General features: G+C 39.8%; 1 protein-coding gene across 1 annotated transcript in view; it reads right to left on the bottom strand.

Annotated features, from left to right (window-relative positions):
• Nucleotides 1-1079: 1079 nt before the first annotated feature.
• LOC135463440 (potassium voltage-gated channel subfamily KQT member 1-like) overlaps nucleotides 1080-20917 on the bottom strand; it is a 161597-nt gene continuing 141759 nt past the window's right edge. Inside the window, exons 3-12 of the mRNA XM_064740699.1 lie at nucleotides 18083-18209; nucleotides 15847-16019; nucleotides 15386-15514; nucleotides 13953-14063; nucleotides 13208-13392; nucleotides 11802-12002; nucleotides 5998-6095; nucleotides 4994-5198; nucleotides 3106-3202; nucleotides 1080-1886 (exon numbers count right to left, since the gene is read on the bottom strand). Of these exons, the coding sequence (XP_064596769.1) occupies nucleotides 1080-1886; nucleotides 3106-3202; nucleotides 4994-5198; nucleotides 5998-6095; nucleotides 11802-12002; nucleotides 13208-13392; nucleotides 13953-14063; nucleotides 15386-15514; nucleotides 15847-16019; nucleotides 18083-18209 (2133 nt within the window). The remainder of the gene's footprint in view (nucleotides 1887-3105; nucleotides 3203-4993; nucleotides 5199-5997; nucleotides 6096-11801; nucleotides 12003-13207; nucleotides 13393-13952; nucleotides 14064-15385; nucleotides 15515-15846; nucleotides 16020-18082; nucleotides 18210-20917) is intronic.

Here is a 20917-nt window from a genome sequence, read left to right as displayed (position 1 = left end):
GGGAATAACTATTCGCTTTCTATGCCAGTGTCTTGCCCTGGTTTTTTGAGTCATTGAGTCTGTGAATAAGAAGTGAGCCTTACGTTTTTGTCCAGTTAAGTCAATCAGAATTCTTTTCCAGAAAGAAATATGGGTCGTTATTCTTAAACAGGAATCAGTCAAATAAAACAAATCGATCTTAACAGATTGGGGAAACATCTGTTGTGCATTTTTTGACCTAAAGGTTGGCAAGCAAGTTTATCCAATTTGAAGTGACCTTCAACACCAAAAATGGTTTGCTTTGCGACAATTTCCTGAAACATTAATGGAAAAAACGCGTATAATTTCTCGCATAAAATATGCGCATAAATTAGGCATTACTTCATAATTTAATTTACGGTGTTGACTTTATCCATGGTTACAAAATAAACGCAGCTGATCAAATTGAATTCTGTAAGAAACTAATTAACAACTATAATACATGTCAAACATCCTTTTTCTTCCTTAGAAGTGTTTCTTGTTGTTCTTAAATTGTTGAAATGATGAATAAAAAGGTACTTATAAATTTCCACGAGAATCACTTGGGATTTGGGACCCAGATATAGTTTTTAGAAAATGTTAAAAAGTGATAAGAAACGACCTAGGGTTGGAAACATTAGTCTATCTATGGGTTTTTTTCACACAGATTTGTTCCGTTCAGTTAATAACACTGTGACCCAACACAGCCGCTAAGTTGGTTAGCGCGCTAGCGCAGCGTAATGACGCAGGAGCCTTTCACCAATGCGGGTCGCTGGGAGTTCAAGTCCAGTCCATCGTTATATAAGTGAAATATTCTTGAGTACGGCGTAAAACACCAGTCAAATAAATAAATAAATCAAACACAGCGCATAAACCCTGATGAATTTCACACGTAAGTTTCACAGACGCTGGCCTTTCCCGATTCACAACTTGGCACAGAATTTACACAGGGATTAGGTCCAGCCTCTATTTCTGCATATTCTGTGTGCGCCATTTTGTTTTGAAACACTTGGTCCATTTATTTCGGTTTTTTTATCAAACGCACAACCCTGTCAAATCCGGTGATAGTTGCCTCCCCTTGGTTACACCATGCCGTCGTCGTCACCCCATAGCAGAGCCTCTTTTTCGCAGGCACTTGACGTGCTATGTCGATCACTATCTTCTCCTTGCACTGTGTAGGTTTGGTCATTGCTGCTGACGCTGCCGGTAGAGAAAGTCACGTCCAATGTGGGCGAGTCCAAGTTATCAAAAGCGTCCGTGTAATAAATATCAGTGCCTAGCGAATCGTCATTGTCCTCGTCGACGTCCGCGCTTGGAAGGGGCGTGGTTTTCGCCTCACTCTCATTGGGCTTTGGCGGCGAGGGTATGTTGCGAAGAGGAATGGCTTCGCGAAGTGGAAAAGTTTCGCGTAGCGGAATATTTTCGCAGGATTGCGTATTTCGCGGTTGCTCTGGATCTCTGGAGTGAACAGGCTCCACTGAGAATTTGACATCTCTTTTACGTCTCAGCGGCGCGGCGTCCAGGTTTAAACAGCCACTGTAAGTCACTTTTTTCTTTACCCTGGTGCCAAGGTCGGAGTGGTTTCTTTGCATTGGCCGCACAGGATTTCTTAAAATGGGCGTGGTGGGCGTGGCCGGTTCACTGGCCCCACGAGCTGATTTGTCCACTAATATTGGCCTTGGCTTGATTGACATAGGCTGAGATCGTGCATGTCCGGCATTTGCCAGAGCTGCGAATGGCTTTGGTTCTGCAGTAACTACATTCTGCGTTACTAATTGGTCATTTGATTGTAACAGTGCTTTGAACACTTGTTGTTGTTGCATCATGTATTCCCTGTCTTCTCGGTACATGTCGATCAAGAGGTCGAGCTTTGATTCGATATCATCCACCTGTAAGCCGAAGTGGTGAAAAAGCACAATAACGGATGAAATCATTTAAAAATACATTTAGGGCAAATAGCTGAGCCGGTTACTCAACACTCAGAGAAGTTGGATCTGACACATTCTAAAATTTGTTTTCTTCATCTGGATGAATATGAGAAAAAAAAAGCAAAACAGAACCAGAACACTCAACCTTCGCTCCTCGGTTCAAAGTATTCGCTACAAAGAATTAAGAGTCATGTGTCAAGAAGACGGGAGGGGGCACTCCGTAGCCGAGGTGGTTAGCACGCCAGCGCGGCGCAGTGACCTAGTAGCCTCTCATCAATGCTGTTGCTGTGAGTTCAAGTCTAGCTAATGCTGGCTTCATCTCCAGCCGTAGTTGGGAAGGTTGATGAATCATTTGATGGTAACAGTGCTACCTAGGGAAAGGTCGTGGGTTTCCCCCGGGTTCTGCCCGTCGTATAAGTGAAGTTTCATTGAGTACGGCATAAAACACCAATAGAATAAATAAATAAACAAATATTCCTCGAATAAACGGTAAACAGTGCCCGATTGTCCGGAAGACCAGAAACACTGAACATGTACTTGTAAATAAAGTCATACATGCAGGTCCTCAAGGACGAAATTTATCTACTGTATTTTTATTTATTTTTTGGACTGGTGGTTTACGCCATACTCTAGGATATTTAACTTATAGGTCGGCGGTAAACATTATAGCGGGAGGTAACATAAACAAACGACCATCCGCAGTTTTCTGGAAGACCTTCAAACGGGCAACAATAGTGGAAGCCAGCCTGAGTCGGACTTGAACTCATAGCATTGGTTCGCTTCTACTGGGTTATTCATATGCGCTAACATGCTAACCACTCGGCATCTCAGGTCCCAGAGCGAAATTACATGTGAGTTGGTAAATGCTCTTTGAAAATTTCGGCACGATAGGATGACAGCTAGGAATTTGGTAAGCTGACATTTGGAAGCAGTTGCCGAATTCACCCTGTCTAAACGTCTAGCTATATGTACTTTATATACTAATTTCTATTTGTATCGGAACTATTTAGTTCAATAGGTTTTTTGAGTCAAGCTTTTGTCATCCAATGGAAACCGAACTTTGGTACCCAACGATAAAGATATATATCTGAACCGTAGAGTTACGAAAAGGGGAGATAATTTCGTTGCAATCTTAAAATAGTCTGATATTAAAAGCAATACTCGTCTCCATTGGGCTTACCTGTCGTTCTACTTTGACTACTCGAGAGGCTAAGCTTATTTTCGAGTCGTAGACGTCTTTACCCTTCCCGCCGGCTTTTCCAAGAATCTGATCCAGTCTGCAATGAAAAAATTTGTTTTTGCGAAATAACTTGCTATGCGGAAAAACAATGCATGTGAACTAGCTACTAAAATTACACACGGCTAACCGCTAAAACATGTTTAAAACATTTGTTTTTATTTGTTCATCAAACATGTCCATAATAAAGGGGTTTCCCCATATACATATGTACATTTCACGATTTATGTGAATTCCATTGTACCTGTGAAATACATAATAAAGCTCATAAAGGATATCAACTGGAAAATCATGTTGCAACAATTTGAATTTCAAGTGCAATTTCTACTATCAATTGATATGAAAATCCTGTTACAACAATTTTGAATTTCCAGTGCAATTTTTACTATCAACAGATAGGAAAATCCTGTTGCAACAATTTTGAATTTCCAGTGCAATTTTTACTATCAACAGATAGGAAAATCATGTTGCAACAATTTTGAATTTCCAGTGCAATTTTTACTATCAACAGATAGGAAAATCATGTTGCAACAATTTTGAATTTCAAGTGCAATTTTTACTATCAACAGATAGGAAAATCATGTTGCAACAACTTTGAATTTCCAGTGCAATTTTTACTATCAACAGATAGGAAAATCATGTTGCAACAATTTTGAATTTCAAGTGCAATTTTTACTGTCTACAGATAGGAAAATCATGTTGCAACAATTTTGAATTTCCAGTGCAATTTTTACTATCAACAGATAGGAAAATCATGTTGCAACAATTTTAAATTTAGAGAGCAATTTCTACTGTCTCTAAGTTGGGGGCTGTAATGCACTCAAAAATTAATCTGTTAACTTTACCAAGGATTCTCAGGCTGTTGCCTGGGTGATGCTAGAATGTATTCTTTTATTATAACATAGTACTGGTTCTCATCAACATAATATCCTGTTAGAGTAATAGAATCTTTATGTTGAATTAATTGAATACATGTGTTATATTTAACATAATAATGTTTTTAGTGTACTCTGATCATCCTATGGTATTAGACAGTTTTATCTCAACAAAATAAATGCACTGACGAGTATGAAATTATGAAAAATTTCAAACATTCTGCAGATTTATCTAATTCATTAAGCATACCGTTCCAACAGAGGGTAGGGGGGGGGGGGGCAGCATTATGGCAGGAGGAAACCGGACAGAGCCCGGAGGAAACTGGCATACCTTCCCACGTATGGCCGGAGAGGGAGCCAGCATGAGCTTCACCTGAACTCACAGCGACCGCATTGGTTAGAGGCTCGTGGGTCGTTGGACCACGCTGGCGCGTTTAACCACCTCGGTCACAGAGGCCCTGGGGGCATAGAGTTCGAACTCTTTTGTTGGTAAAGGAAAAAAATGTCGTACTGAATCATGTGATTTGTCAAAAATGTTTGGCAACTTTTGTTGATATTAATTTACCGATCACCTGTCTGGCCATGTTCCGGAGGCACAAATGATACCTCGTTGAGGAGCTTCTCAAGTTCACAAACGTTGATCTCAATTTTCTCCATCGTTCGTCAACAGAACGTTTTGTGGAACTTTTTTCAGACGCCCATGTTATAGTCAATGGAATCCAAAATAGATGTAAAACATTTTTGACCGGTCACATGATAAAGTAACACTTTTTTTGATCTTCGGTCATAAAAGAGCCCGAACTCGGAACTCATCTAATTTAAAACACAGTAGATACAACTTTTGCAGCTACCAGTACAAGCATTCTGCCAATTTCATTTAACAACTAAAGACGTCTTTCGTCCCTCCGTGCCACCTTGGAGAATTCGTCCACTATTTGCCCAGCAGAAAATCTTACCTATACTGCAGGTTTTTGATTCGACTGAGCATGTCCACGTGACCTGCCGAGTACTGCTCGATGACGTCCTTGACGTCATAAGGACGTAAAGCCTCTCGGAACTTTTTCCTCGCTACAAAGTATCGAATTTTGCGTATGGCCCGGATGGCTTTTTTGTGAGTATCTGTGAGCTGAGTCATGCTGGGTGATGAGGAGTCCACGTCGTCTGCAAAGACAAAAAAGATAAAAATGTACATTAAATTTGATTAAATGTTTTTTAACGGTTTGACACGTTTACTACTAAAGTGAATGGTTTACTTATTCGATTGAACATTATCCGTTGATCTATTTAACCGTGGTAATGCTGTAAAATGGTTAATTAAAAATAATTTTTTTAATCATTGATGTTTCCTACCCTCGTAAACCTGATCTGAGCACCGTCGTAAAAGTAAAATGCTCTTGCACAGGGCGTCAAGGGCCAGTGTAATAAGTAAATAAATTAAGAAATTCAAAGAAATTACAGTGGAACCTTTCCATCATTCCTTGCCAATCTAGCCAAACGGGATTTATCGTGAAAAAACGGCGAACATTAAGTCAAATACTCGGGCATCTTCAAATATTTCAACCTATACTTTGATACATTAATGCAGATACATACCGCTCCAAGCATCAATTAAACTCAGTAAATCAAGAACCAAAGAAAACCATAATGTTTCAACCTGCCTAGCAGTGGATATACAGACTACAATCCTCCCCTGTTACAAGAAATGTGCTCTATAGCTAAGCAGCTTGGGTCAGCAATGTGGAGGGATTGACTTGACGACGGCCACATTTGTCCATTGATAGCGGTTGGATCGGTTTTTCGGGTGTTTGGCCAATCACACGAGCCCTTACGAAAGGGGAGGGATTGTTTTTTACATTCTCACTTTGGAATTTCCGTTAAGTTTTCAACACAGGTTGTCTACATATTGCACTGGTAGTTTGTATTGCGGGAACGTAACGTAGACCAAGTAAGTCAAACCTACCCTCTGAGTCTTTTCCGCAGAAGGAAGACACGGAGTTCTCTTTACGGACGCTTGACGACATGGATTCTTTATCCCCGACAGCTAGGCTTAGTGGGCTCCTCGTAAAAGAAAAACCACAGACACTAGAGCCAAACTCAAAAACATTTCCAGGCATTTACTTACGTTAATCAAACGGCATAGGTAAATAAAAACCGCTTCAAATCTGTGCAAGTTTCACCAAGACTTGCGTGTGACATGAGGCTAATGTTACAGAAGTATCTATAGATGTTTCCAGCTTTAACGCAGGCCATTTAAAACATAACGCTTTTGTCTTAATCGAATGTTACTTGATAAAATTCTGATATATCATGCTGCACATTTTCTGATCCGTCACAGTTCATAACTCATGAAACACCGATCTCTTCTCAATTTCGGCTTTAGGCTTTCATAGGTCACGTAAGCTGTTCCTATGTTAACGCATTTACGTGAACAGTCGGAGTAAAAGCCTGACTTAAAGAAATTGACAACAAGCCGTATTTCACCGCTTAAGTCTGACCATTTCGTAACTATGCCACGCTGTCGCTGCTTTAGTTTTGCTCTCTGTATGGTTTTTATATAAATATCAATCATATATATATATATCAAGGCTTGAATTACAAATTTAATTACTAATTTAAACCCAGGCTATATGTACTGCCCAGCATGGAGCTGATTAGAACTTGTTTGTTTCACGAAAAGGCGTTTGTCAAAAGCATAGTCCAGAATAATCTGATATTGTAGTGTGTGATTTATTTTTTTTTTTTTATTTTAATGATGTTAGTGATAGTGGGAGGAAACCGGGAGAAACCCACGACCATCTACAGGTTGCTGGAAGACCTTCCTAACTTCGACCAGAGTGGAAAGCCAGCAAGAGCTCTGTGGCTTGTGACAAAGACGTATATGTTCCTTACGCTGTACGGGTAATGTTTTCTTATGATCTGTAAATATTGAAATGAGTCGTTCATGTGGTTTTTAATTCCAGGAGTAGAAAGTAACGGTAATTTCCCATCGGGAAGTCACATTTATGGCTATTTTACAGTAATAAATGGGAATTGCGGAGAAAGGGAAAAAATTCTGGACCAAATGTTAAAGCCGCCTTTATGGAGGTGAAATATTCTTGAAAACGGCGTAAAACAACAGTCAGAAAAAAACAAAACAAATCAATCAAATGTTAAATTTTACGTCAACATTTTTGATAAAAAGATAGGAACATAACGAAAGTGACAGAAGTTGACGCTAGAGGGCACCACCATGGGCGATGTCACGGTATTTATATGACTTCTCATCGCAACACCGTTAAATCTTCACGGAAAAGGCATGCGCAGAAAAGAATGTACAGGTCACCATGACAAGGCTGATGCTGCTGCCCTCTAACGGGAAAACATGTAACCAGATCTGACTTAATTGTTATTGTATTTAAGACATCAGCAATAATTATATTATAGCAATAACTCTAACAACGCTAAAATGAAAACCAGCCATTTCGATTCGATGTGAAAGTATTATGCAAATATGCAAGTAACTGAAGAACGATTGCTCATCCAATGATGGGTTTTCTAAAAGTAAATTTGTAACTAGAGCCATTTGCAAAGAGCCAGGATATCGAGAGTGAGCGGACACACAGCGAAACATAACATCTTTGGTGATATTAACAGACGACGAATAAGCCACACACGGCAAATTCACATTAAAAGCTAAAACTCCATCCACGTTGCCTCAAAATATCCACGAAGCATGGACTTCCATTAGGGTAAACAATTATATCAATTCACACAATTCACACAAATCACAGGTGTGTTTCTTGAGGTTAATACAACCAGGCAGGCTCGTCGGAAGCAATTCGAATTTAGTACGGCCATCCGTCGACTATCCCAACACAAAGGGCGAGGCGAGGCCCCGGAAGCTTTGGCATGCTTGACAGCAGGAGAAGCACTAAAATCGTTTTACAAGGCTTTTATTTTTTCACATACATGGAGATCCATTGTAGATTTTTTGTGCTTAACAGTCTATAATGCACAAGTGTGTGCTTGGGCCTTCATTCTGTTTGTCGCCATTAAATTGGTTCGACTTCACTTTTGATTTCACTTTTTTCACGTTTTTTTTTATGAAAAGTGGTACAACCATGGTCGTACCATCCGTACTGCTTCCGATGCCACTGTCAGGTGACAGTTTGCTCAACAAACGTGTATTATGACAGATAACATGATATGTGTATTACAGATACAATCAAATGAGAAATACAAAACGATTTAGATACACAACGTAGATGCCCAGATACATGACACAGACCGAGCTAAGGGGTATCATTTCCATGCCACTACTTCACTACTCACGCGCTTAAAAACACTATTTTAACATTCCTCTGTTATTCATATAGTGTAAACTGAGTCGGCATTTGAGGAATCGCGCGACTTCACGCAGGTTGAGGCCAATCAGGGTGGAGGCTCTCGCGAACTAACGCGGGTAAAAGGCATGATTTTACGAAGCCGTCGGGTCGACAGACCGTGCTGTGCGAGATGTGTATTCAGTCTAGCAAGTACCGTAAAGTCTCGCCTTTTATCTGCGTTAGCTAGAGCCCCCATCCTGCCTCGTCTATATCTGCGTGAACTCGCGGGACTCCTCAAATGTCGGCTTATTCTTTACCCACGAGCCTAGGTTTAGTGTTGTGACCAACCTACAGAAATCTTCTTCTAGCGTACCACAATCAACCATAAGATGCACCACAGTCTTTAATACGCTAATAGTTCACTACTGTGTTACTCTCAGAGAATTTGTGCACACACACATTTTAGGAAGATCTTGGGAATGGAATTACGTGAAGGTCAAATCACACACACTTCAGAATACAAGACACAACAACAATACAATTCATACGTAAAAAACGACACATCACATTGTACAATGAACAACCCAACGAACAATACAATTCATACCTAAAAAACGACACATCACATTGTACAATGAACAACCCAACGAACAATACGATTCATACGTAAAACACGATACATCACATTGTACAATGAACAAACAACGAACAATACAATTTATACGTAAAATACGGTATAAGACACTGCACAATGAACAACCCAACGAACAATACGATTCATACGTAAAACACGATCCATCACATTGTACAATGAACAAACACAACGAACAATACGATTCATACGTAAAACACGATACATCACATTGTACAATGAACAAACACAACGAACAAAACGATTCATACGTAAAACACGATACATCACATTGTACAATGAACAACCCAACGAACAATACGATTCATACATAAAACACGATATATCACATTGCGCAATGAAGAACGCAATGAACAACCCAACGAACAACACAATTCATATGTAAAACACGGTACAACACAATGAACAAACACAACGAACAATAAGTTAGGATTTAATAACACACAAATTTGTGCAGGGATAAATGATTTCCTACTACAAGGGAATTATGTCCTATGTCGGAAACTAAAAAGCCACTGAGGAAAGGGAAAGTCTTACCATGTGTGATTAATCAGACTAGGTCGGGAAAAATTGTGGAAAAGGCAGAAGAAAGCAAATCAGTAAAAATGGGGAGGCAATATCTGTAAGTTATCTCCCTTTACGACATGACACAAACGGCCACCAGGATCTAGATTTTGTTTTTAATTCTTGCAAACAAAAAAGTTTAAAATGAAAACAAATGACTCCATGAGCTTAATTACCCGATTAAGTATATTATCATTAGCTTTCACGTTTGTCTCTACATTCCTTGTTATATTTCGTTTTTCGCTAAGTGTTTCCAGTGTTAAAATGACATGAGATCAGGAATGAAACAGAATACCCATGGCACACGTTAACAAAAATCATATGCCCCTTCAAGTTCACTTCTTTAAGACATAGGGAACTGTAAAAAAATGTTCACGACAAAACGGCCAAAGTTAAACTTGAACATCTTGATACACAAAATAACTTCAAACACTCCGCTGAAATCAAACAATGAACAGGCGTGCAAAGCAATGAAACATAACTCGGCGTGCAGAGCGACGTGCAGTTGGGAACTATGTGACGTATGCTGACGTAGCGCTGACGTAGTGCTCACGTAGCTTTTCAATTCTTATCATCAATACAATCCCATGAAAAACACGTGTGGTTAGGTTACACTGGATCTGTGTTAGAAAAAAAACTGTCTGCTATTGTTGTAACATTCTCAGCTTTTCAAATAACGCAAGTCTCACGAGAGTTCCAGAAAGCTATTCCTTGGACGCAGCATTTCATTAAAGATGGCACTTAATATAATTTTAGTTTACAGTTGATTGAAACTTACTCAAGTAAAGAATCATGATCTGCGGATGAGCAAGTTAAAATGAACGGCAAAACTATTTCAGTTTAAAAGGCAGGGCTTCTTCATAAAAGTACATCATTACACCAGCTTGCTCGCAACGCATGCGCCAAGACGATATGACGTTTGCTGATATACAATACCCTGCGCAAATATTTTTAAAACAGCTATATTTGGAAATGAAGAATGAATATTTAAAATTTTTATTTGGATGTATCTGGTTTATTTTTATAGGTTTCTACATGCATAACTATTGTTAATATCTTCAATTACAGAGGGCGAACTTTGTATTCGTCCAGCCTCAATTGTTGACAGCGCTGCCCTAGCTTGTCAGTACGCATGCACCGCCATGCCACGAAATCCGCGTGAAGACAGCAGCGTTACAAGCGAACCAAGTCACCAAGGGAGTCATTTGAAACTCTGATTAATCGACTGAATGAATTAATAAATGAATGAATGATTGATTGATTGATTGATTGATTGATTGATTCTTTAATTCAGTGTGTATCGGCGACGGGGACAACTGATGACTATAATGACTTGTGACAAATGGCTATAAATATGGTCAAGCAAGACAATATTTAACAAGCTGGGGTTGTTTACAAAGAAGGGTTCCAAGGATATGACGGGTGGGGAAGCGAGAAAAAGGTGACTATTAAATATTATTGATTCGGTTTGGAATACCTCCTTGTTACAATATTCTACAAATGTTTGTGGGGAAATGAGTTCTATGCATTCATATTATACTATTTATTTATTTATTTATTTATTTATTTATTTATTTATGTGATTGCTCTTTAACGCCATATTCAAGAATTTTTCACTTATACGATGGCGGTCAGTTTTATGGGTGGAGCAAACAGAACTGCTCGGGGTAAACCATCGACCTTTGGCAAGTTACTGACGAACTTTTCCACCAAAGCCCTAGAAGCTGTAAGGGCGGGGAGGTCTACAGATTCCCTGTCGAAGTTGTGTGAAAAGATTAAAGGACAGGTAAATAACCAGCTTTCCTAAAACAGGAAAGTTATGCCAAGGTACCCTATTTCTTCTAAAATTTGGGACACTTGGTCTGCTCATTTTAGTCAGTATATGTGTAATTCTAGCAGGAATGTTGAATTTCCTTTTTCTCACCATTTAATGAACAACATACTCATATGTTTACCTTTCTAAAAGGCTGGTAAAGAAATGTAATATTCTACTTTCAACACTATTAATATCTGTCCCAAGTTTTAGAAGAATTAGGGTATAAAGGGTTATGTGTTGTGGTAATTACTGAGCATTAAAATTTATTATCGTTTTTATACGAAGATATATCAGACAATTTCAGAGAGTCACATCGCCACAAGTGTTAATTTGCTTCCACATCACCATATATTAAATCAGCATTCTCCCCTCTTCACTCTGACCAATCATCGCAAAGTGGTAGGCGGTGTGTGGTGTGTTTACCATACCTGTTTAGAGCGTCTGGAATCTCGTTCTCGTCCGTGTTGGCGTTAGGAATATTATGACGTCGACCAGACCCGTACCTTGTCGTCGGCGTGGGCGGACATTGGTTATTTGAGTTGTTGTTGTTGTTATGTTGATATCCACGATCTCTCCGCCGTGTGGAAAATCGGCTTACAAAAGAACTGTTGGCTCGTCGAGACGTTTCTCTGAAATGCATATTAACTGGCTATTTAGGTTCACTGTCAGACCCCAGTTATTGGTAATGTATCTGAACAGTTTCGTCAGTTATTGGCTATTTGGACTGATTGTTAGACTGAAGTTTCACAATTGTGGTGACGTCCCGTTGTGTCACGAAGTCGTAGCTTTATGGCAAGGGTGGCTCAAATTATTGCATTTTAACACAGGTGAGTATACAAAATTAATAATGCTGACATACCTTGCAAATCCTCCAATGTAAATATTTCAGGAAATAATATTCGTTGATAAGTCATAATAATAATAAATGTAGGTACCCTCACAGATTAAAATGCATCAATTTGCCCATTTTTCTGCAAAGCAGTGACGTCACGTTAATGTTGTAAAATTATATCTCGGACGTCTTGTTTTGTAATTGACCTCAGGCTCATATGTCAAATTAACAATAACTTGTAACAAATAACCGTTGTTAATGAATTATATTGTACGGTTACATTCTCCAAATTCCGCAGTTTAAACTGTCTTCATTGTATGTGACAAATAAGAGCTATCCATTCTATGCATTGCGGAAGCTTTCCAATACATCCTACACTCAAAAAATTAATTTGTTAACTTTAATAGAAAGTCTGTTGCCTGAGTGATGTTAGAATGTATTCTGTTATTGCAGCAGATTGTTCTGTTAAATATAACACACATGTTCTATTAATTCAGCTTAACCATTCTATTAGACAAACAGGATACTATGTTGAATATGACAGAATATGGTGTTATAATAACAGAATACATTCTAACATCACTCAGACAACAGATTTCTGTTAAAATTAACAGATTAGATTTTTGAGTGTAAAAATTCGTCTTTTTACATCCTCCTTTACAACTTTAATTTACATGTAAGTTTCACATTAACGCCAACGGTGTCACATTACAACTTCGCTTCTGGTATTAGAACAAATAAAGTATTTTATTCCCTGCTTTTCAGATTTCAGCAAATAAATAACAAACATTCTCAAAAAAGAATCGACTGATTAACTTAGTGCGGAAAACGGTACTGTTTAGCCAAATGGAGTTTTCTTCTCAGAGGTCATTTCCTTGACATATACTTCGTGCTCTTTCATTTTACGCTTCAACACTAACGCAAACGGCATCACATTTCAAGTTCGCTTGTCGTATTAGAATAAACCTTTTATATTATACAGAATTAACTGTTCACACTTACTGTGAAGGACTAGGGCATGGAATCATATGAGGTTTCCAGGTTGCTATGGAAATGGAATGTTCGTCAGCTGCGTAACATCTCCATAGCGACTGAATCAACATGGCGGCAGGCACACGGCGTCTGATTAAATGTTTTTGTCTTTGTTGTTGTTGCACTTTTAAGGCGAATCCGGAACCTAAAATGCCCTGAAGAAGGTCAGAACAAACAAAAAAAAATTAATAATAAAAAAACCCCACTGCTAAATGGTCGTAAAAATGTGTGGTATTTGTTGGTACACCATTGTGATGCAGTCTAATGGAATTGCTGATATATTTTAAATGGACGGATTCTGGGATTGAAGATTTTGGCAAAAACATTTTTCAGTTTGGAATAAAAGCTGAACGGTTTCTTTCTGGATATTTTCAATTGAAGATTCGCCTCAACAAACAGGTACTTAAATTAAATGTTTACTTATACAGCTAATCATACATTTTTGTCTCTCCAAGAGTCAACTGTAGTTAGGTGATTATCTGGAAAATTCGTAAAAGTAACATATACCATTTAAGACTGTTCAGAGCTTATTTTAAGAAATTTTACAACATTTTCTTATGTCCAAAAAGGATGTTCTACAATTTGAATATTTCTTCGTCCCTGAGGCATTTTGGAATACAAATACAAGCTGGGTTTCACTTAAATGTTCCCTGATCTGAATGTAGGTATTACTTTTAATGACGATTTCAGGAAAACAAGAATTGCGACAACTTACAGCCGGAAGTGCGAAGAATGATATTCCCAAAACGGCACAAAAAGCTGCGATAAGTTTGCCTGCCCAAGTCTCGGGGACCGTATCACCGTATCCCACAGTGCATAGAGTGATCTATGGGAGAAAATCAGTCAAAAAACATCACATTTCTGGGTGTTTGGATATTGTCTATCCCAGAATGAACAATGAAGTACATGTTCATTTCATGATTTATTCAATCGACTGTGAAGGAATAAAAGACATATTCATGTTTTTGCGTTTTTTTTAAAGAAAAGAAATGAGGAATGATAATTAAAGAGAAAGATGCTGACATTATATGTTATGAAGGTATCACACAGTAAACCAAGCGAAGTTTATAATAAGATGTGCATTGCTTCATGTTTTGTCTTTCAAGTCTTTATTTTTCTGCTTGGCTGCAGTCTATTTATTTATTTATTCGATTTGTCTTTTACGCCATACTCGAGAATATTTCACTTATATGACGGCAGCCAGCATTATGGTGGGAGGAATCCGGGCAGAGCCAGGGTGAAACCCACAATCATCCGCAGGTTGATGACAGACCTTTCCATATACGGCCGGAGAGGAAGCCAGCATGAACTGGACTTGAACTCACAGCGACGACAGCGGGTTAACGTGGCTTTTCAGCCCTACATTGGCCACATCACGACGGTGTTTCCTTGTAACAGATGACTTGGGGCCTCCGTGGCTCAGTTGGTTAGCGCGCTAGCGCAGCGTAATGACACAAGAGTCTCTCTCACCAATGCGGTCGCTGTGAGTTCAAGTCCAGCTCATGCTGGCTTTCTCTCCGGCCGTAGGTGGGAAAGTCAGGCAGGAACCTGCAGATGGTCGTGGGTTTCCCCCGGGCTCTGCCCGGTTTCCACCCACCATAATGCTGGCCGCCGTCGTACAGGTGAAATATTCTTGAATACGGCGTAAAACACCAATCAAATAAATAAATAAATAACTGATGACTTCAAACCACCTACATACGTGTAGTGCTGCCTTACTGAAATGCCATACCGAAGACACCAAAAAACAACAACAAAACCCCCCACCCAAACAGTCACAATATACTGGCGCAAGGCCGGGCAGCGTTTGAAAAATCACTTCTACTGAGCGATAGACCCAGCTAGAATCAAGGCTACCGATTTTATTTTATTATTTAAATGTTCTTTATCCTCATCCTCAATAATTTTTTACTTAGACAATGGCGGTGAATTTTATGATTGGAGAAAACTGGAAAGCCAGAGGTAAATCAACGACCTTCACCGGTCATTGACGAACTTTCTTACATATCATATACAGATATGCACACAGTACTGGGGAAATCAAGTTGTCTTCAACGGACATATTGCGCTAGCGGTCACACGAGCATCAAAGATCCAACCAAGGCTCCACAAGCAGTGAGAGCAATGATAAAACAATAAGTTACTTACCACTCCCCACCAGAGAGCGTCGGCGTAGGTACTAAACTTTTTCTCACTGTGACCCCGCTCAACGAGGAACACAAGAAACGAGGAAAAAATAAGGCTAAGAAATCCTATATATACAGTTGTCATCAGCTCCTGAAAATGTAAAAATGGATTGATTAAGTTAACTGTCTGATTGATTGGTTCGCCTGTTATTTGATTGGTCCGGTGGTTGATTTCTTGTATTATTGATTAACTCATCACTTGCCCGGACCTTTTACCCAAACCCGGACGCCTTGAACAAAACCCCGTCAATGAATCTCTTCTCAATACCTGGACACCTTACCCAAACCACTTGCCCAGACATTTTACCCCAACCCAGAAACCTTGCTCAAAACACTTGCCCGGAATTTTTACCCAAACTCGGACACCTTTTATGGACACATTACCTGGATACCTTACCCAAAACCCTAAGCCAGCAGCCTTACCTGTCTATGAGCCCAGACTACAGACCCCAGAAGTTTCCACGTACCCCCACGCCTATCCATACGCACCATGCGGAGAATTTGGAAGAAGCGTAGGCCCCTGAGAGCGGTGGCGAATACCTGCCCTATACTGCCCACACTTAGTAGAATTATACTGGCTAAAATTATAATTAAATCTGAAAGAAACAACAGCAAAAAAAAATAATAATATCAGAGTTGGCTTATGTTTAATCATTTATTAATGTATATACTTTATTTATTTTCTGACAGACCTTTAGCAGGACATAAACTCACAGCTATCACACTGGTGGGAGGCGCGTGGGTTATTCTGCAGCGTTCAACAGTCTAACCGCTCGGTCACGGGGGCTTAACATAACATTAATGGATCTAATCCACGGAGTACCCCCGCCAATTTGCGAAAGTGGTTTATAACATCATGTCAATTGTATATCAAGGATGGACTAACATCACGATTTTATAACGATTTAATAATCTTTGTAAACAGCCAGCTCTTCAATCTGTTGCTCCAGAAACTTTTGGTATCCTAAGAGTATTTCTTATTTCTTAAGCTGGCTGTTCAGAAGTATATCAAAGGGTAAGATATTGTATGTATGTACTAAAAACGATTATATCGACCTAAAGCTGGTATGACAATAAAGAAGAAATTTTTATGACATTTTATGGGTGCATTGCGCTGTATTTTCACCTATGAGAAAAATAAATGCATATGTCCGTCAGTTTGATGGGTAGAGGAAACCCAGAAAAATTAGACCCCTCCCCCCCGCCCTCCCACACACACAAACAAACCTGGAGAGTACATGGAAACACCCTCTGACAATACTAACCTGCAAGAGTTGGCTTTGAACTATCGAACACAACAGTAAAAGACAATGGTCAATGAAAGCAGGCAATACAGACAGCTCCTCCACCAATTCTACTTCAGAAGTGTTAGCAACTACAGTTCCAGGGTTGTGCGGAGTATGACGAGAGTAGGTGGGATTGTCACAACAAAAACTACTTTACCCTGGATGTTACCTATTACAAAAACATTACACTTGATTTAACATCAACTTCGATGTTATGAGATGAGTGTCTATTTTCAGATTTTAATATTTTGAATTAATGGAGAAAGAAATCACAATTTAAGAGGTTTATTTAAGGCACTACAATCCGGACTGGCGTCTTGATGTCTCGGCACACTGTCTGCGGAATAAAGTGGTTTTATAACAACTTCCGGAAATTGCAACTGATTACACCACTTCCTGTGACAATAAAGGCGTTGGAAGTTACGCGCGTATGAAATATAGCCTACGTAGAGTGTTGAAGAAATTGACCTGTGTCAGGTGTCGCAAAAAAAGATGGAGTTTCAGGCCGAAGGCGGAGGTAAATCAAATGTAGGTCCAATGTGGCATTACATGGTCGAGTGGTTATAACGTTCTAGCGTAGCACAATAACCCTGGAGCCTCTCACAGTGCGGTCGCTGTGCGTTCAAGTCCCGCAGATCAAGCTGGCTTCCTCTCCGGTCGTGCCCGGGAAGGTCTTCCAGCAGACTGCAGATAGTCGTGGTTTTCCCCTGGGCTTTGCCCGGTTTTCTCCCAGCATAATACTCACCGCTGGATTATGAGTGAAATATTCTTGGGTAAAACACAAATGAAAAATAAATAAATATATAAATAAACAAATAAGTGACATTTGCTCAGTTTTGCTTTGCTTCGATGTTGCGCGTTTAAGCAACGGAATGGTGCACAGCTGAATTTTGCGATCCACTGCACAAAAGATGCTAATTACAAACATCGTTAATCGCACCACTAGTTTTCTACGAAACGATATATTTCGTTTATTTCTTCGACACATAATATTCAAGAATAATTCACTTTTAGACGATGGATGACTATTTTGCACCAGAGGAAACCAGAGTGCCCGGAGTAAACCACCAGCCTTTGGATAGTTACTGACGAACTTTCTAAGATGTAAGGTACAGACTTCCTGGTCGAAGATATGCAAATTGTTTTCAACGTGCTTAAGACGTTTCTTGTCACTAAGCCTTCAGTTAAATGCTTATCAGCTGATTATTCACTTTTATTAGATTTAAAGTTAATACTTTCTTAGATCTGGACAAAACTCCATTTGTTTTTCATTAAGATGAGTCTGGTCTTAAGACCGAAGCAAAACACAAAATATTTTCCTCCATACAATATTACAGTAAAATCAAGGGACGTAACTCTGCGAGGCATCTCACCTAAAATGCATGATGGTCTTCGTGCGAATCGAGCCCGGCCCGCGAGCCCTTGATACCGGGACCTGCATCCAGCAGACCAGACACGTAACACGTACTCCAGCATGAACCATAGCACCATGGCGATTTCCTGAAACACATCAAAGAGACGGATGGACAGAGTGATGAAATAATTAGATAGTCAGAGACCTAAAAATGGCGTATTTCGGCGAAAATACCGTTTTGGATCGAAAATTGTCCTTCAGCATTTTGAAAGCACCTTCTTCGGTTGGTGAGTGGTATACAAGCATTAGATTATACAGTTATATTTATTTATTTGATTTTTAAGAATGTTTCACTATATGGCTACATTCAGGTGTTCTAGATGATTATTTATTTATTTGATTGGCGTTTTACGCCGTACTCAAGAATATTTCACTTGTACGACGACAGCCAGGGGGAAACCCACAAGGAAGCCAACTGGACTTGAACTCACAGAACTCACAACTCACTGCATTGGTGAGAGACTCCTGGGTTTTTGCGTGTTCGAAATTAATGTAGCAAAAGAAAACAATTCAATGTGTTTGCTCGGGGGTAAGGTTGCCTATGCGTTATTTCGGCCTCCTTGTACATATATATATATATATATATATATATATATATATATATATATATATATATATATATATATAGATGTGGCTCACTGGTAGGTCATGCTGAAGACCCCAGAAGCGACGCCCTATCCAGTGACAGTATTCTTCCATCAGACTAAATTGTATTTTCTATATTGCTTCATACGCTGGCATTTTTAAAGTCAGTGATGTCGGTGCTGGAACCTGCGCATTATATATACAATATATGCTTCCAAACAGACAGCCCCTCAACCAAAATGTCAATAATGGCACGGCGCATTCCCAAAACAACGTCCAACACAAACCGGTAAAGAACTATAAGAGAGTATATACATACAAAATTAGGAGGGCTTCGTGCAAAGAGTAGCAGTCACCAATGCTGTTGGAAACATACAAAAAATGAATTAAATCAGTGTCCAAAATCGTGTACCACGCCAGTTTATAAGTTGTTAATAATCACACGACTGATACTGTCATCAGTGGATCATTAGCGAACAAGTAGACTACCCGTTGGTTATATCAAGGAAACCCTGGCCGACGATTTATTTAAAATTATATCGACCACTGAGGTACAAGGTTCGAATCCAGCTCTCGCGGCTTGAGCTGCGGCTTTAGGTGAAGGCGTATGCCAGGTATTTACAGAAGGTTGGTGTTCTGTTTCGGACACTTTAGTTTCAACCAACCATAGACCTCACCGCAAAGTTTCAACGGGGAACATTTTCTCTCTGCAGTAAGGCCTAAACTGTGTAGTCTATATGTAATTGGGTAGCTGTTTCCAGTGCGCATGATCGATATTTCATCGGTGCGATAGCAATCCACGTGACTGTGTTAGCGCATTATGACTCTCGGTAGTTATACACAGTTCAGCAAAATCCGTGTATTTGATACCACTTGTTGCGACATCTGAGACTTTACATCGGTTTGAGGACAGTTTCAAGTCGAAAATGTAGAAAAATATATTTTAAGAACTTAGATTGGAGACTGCAGTGTTGTATCATAGGCATAAATGATCACGACCATTTGTTTATCTCAACTATGACACGTCACGCACATGCGCATACAGAGGCACCACTCTAAACAACTATCTTGCTTATTGTGCACTCCGCTCTTTGTGACGACGTTTTGTGAGCTAACTGTCAACCTATTGCATTGCACGAACAGTGGTCATTTCAGCTTGAACCCGAGCCGCCATTGCCCGGTAAAAGTATCCCATTACACACGAAGAATACCCCCCCCCCACTACCCCCCCCCCAAAAAAAAAAGAGACAGGGTTGAACAGAAAACGTGGTCGGAGATTTCTTTATGGTAGTGTAACAACAGGTATTTTATATTGTAATAGGGGTAAAATGCTATGGCTTAAGCACGGTAACATATTTGTCACCATCAAAGTCGAGAAAGCGGGGATCAAACATGGGTCGGATCTTATATCAAAAACTTTAAACTGGTCTTTCTCGCTTTTCTCATCTTTCAGCGCTGTGAGGTTAGAGCAAGGAAACAGGATTGGTTGGTACAGTGTCTGTATAATATGACTGGGTGGGGTGTCATGACTGGTGTCTACGAGTGAGTGAGTGAATGAGTTTACCGTCGTACTTAACAATTTTTCAGTCATATGCCGGCGAAGGAATACTTAGAGTGTATGTACGTGTAATGTGCCTCCTTGTTGCAGGACGGATTTCCACCGCTCTTTTATCTAGTGCTGCTTCAATGAGCCTTACCGAAGGCAAGTAAGAGCCATTATACTGATACGGATCAACTAGTCGTTGCACTATCGCCTTCATGCTGAACGCCAAGCGAGGAAGTTACAACTTCCTCTTTTAAGGTATTAGGTGTAAATCGACCCAGGATTGACCCTGGGTCTAAAGTTCCCGAGTGAGTGAGTGCTTGGGGTTTAACGTCGTACTCAACAATTTTTCAGTCATATGACGACGAAGGAATTATTAGGGTGCATGTACGTGTAATGTGCCTCCTTGTTGCAAGACGTATTTCCACCGCTCTTTTATTTAGTGCTGCTTCACTGAGACGACTTACCGAAGGCAAGTAAGGCGCCCCGCCCGAGCCATTATACTGATATGGGTTAACCAGTCGTTGCACTATCCCCTTTATGCTGAACGCCAAGCGAGGAAGTTACAACTTCCCCTTTTAAAGTCTTAGGTGTGACTCGATCAAGGATTGATCCTGGATCTACCAACTGTGCTATCGGGGCCTGTCTGGTACCTTGGACGTGATA

This window comes from Liolophura sinensis, chromosome 3 (genome assembly GCF_032854445.1).
Source record: "Liolophura sinensis isolate JHLJ2023 chromosome 3, CUHK_Ljap_v2, whole genome shotgun sequence".
NCBI classification, from domain to species: domain Eukaryota; kingdom Metazoa; phylum Mollusca; class Polyplacophora; order Chitonida; family Chitonidae; genus Liolophura; species Liolophura sinensis.
This window is presented reverse-complemented; position numbering and strand designations above follow the sequence as displayed.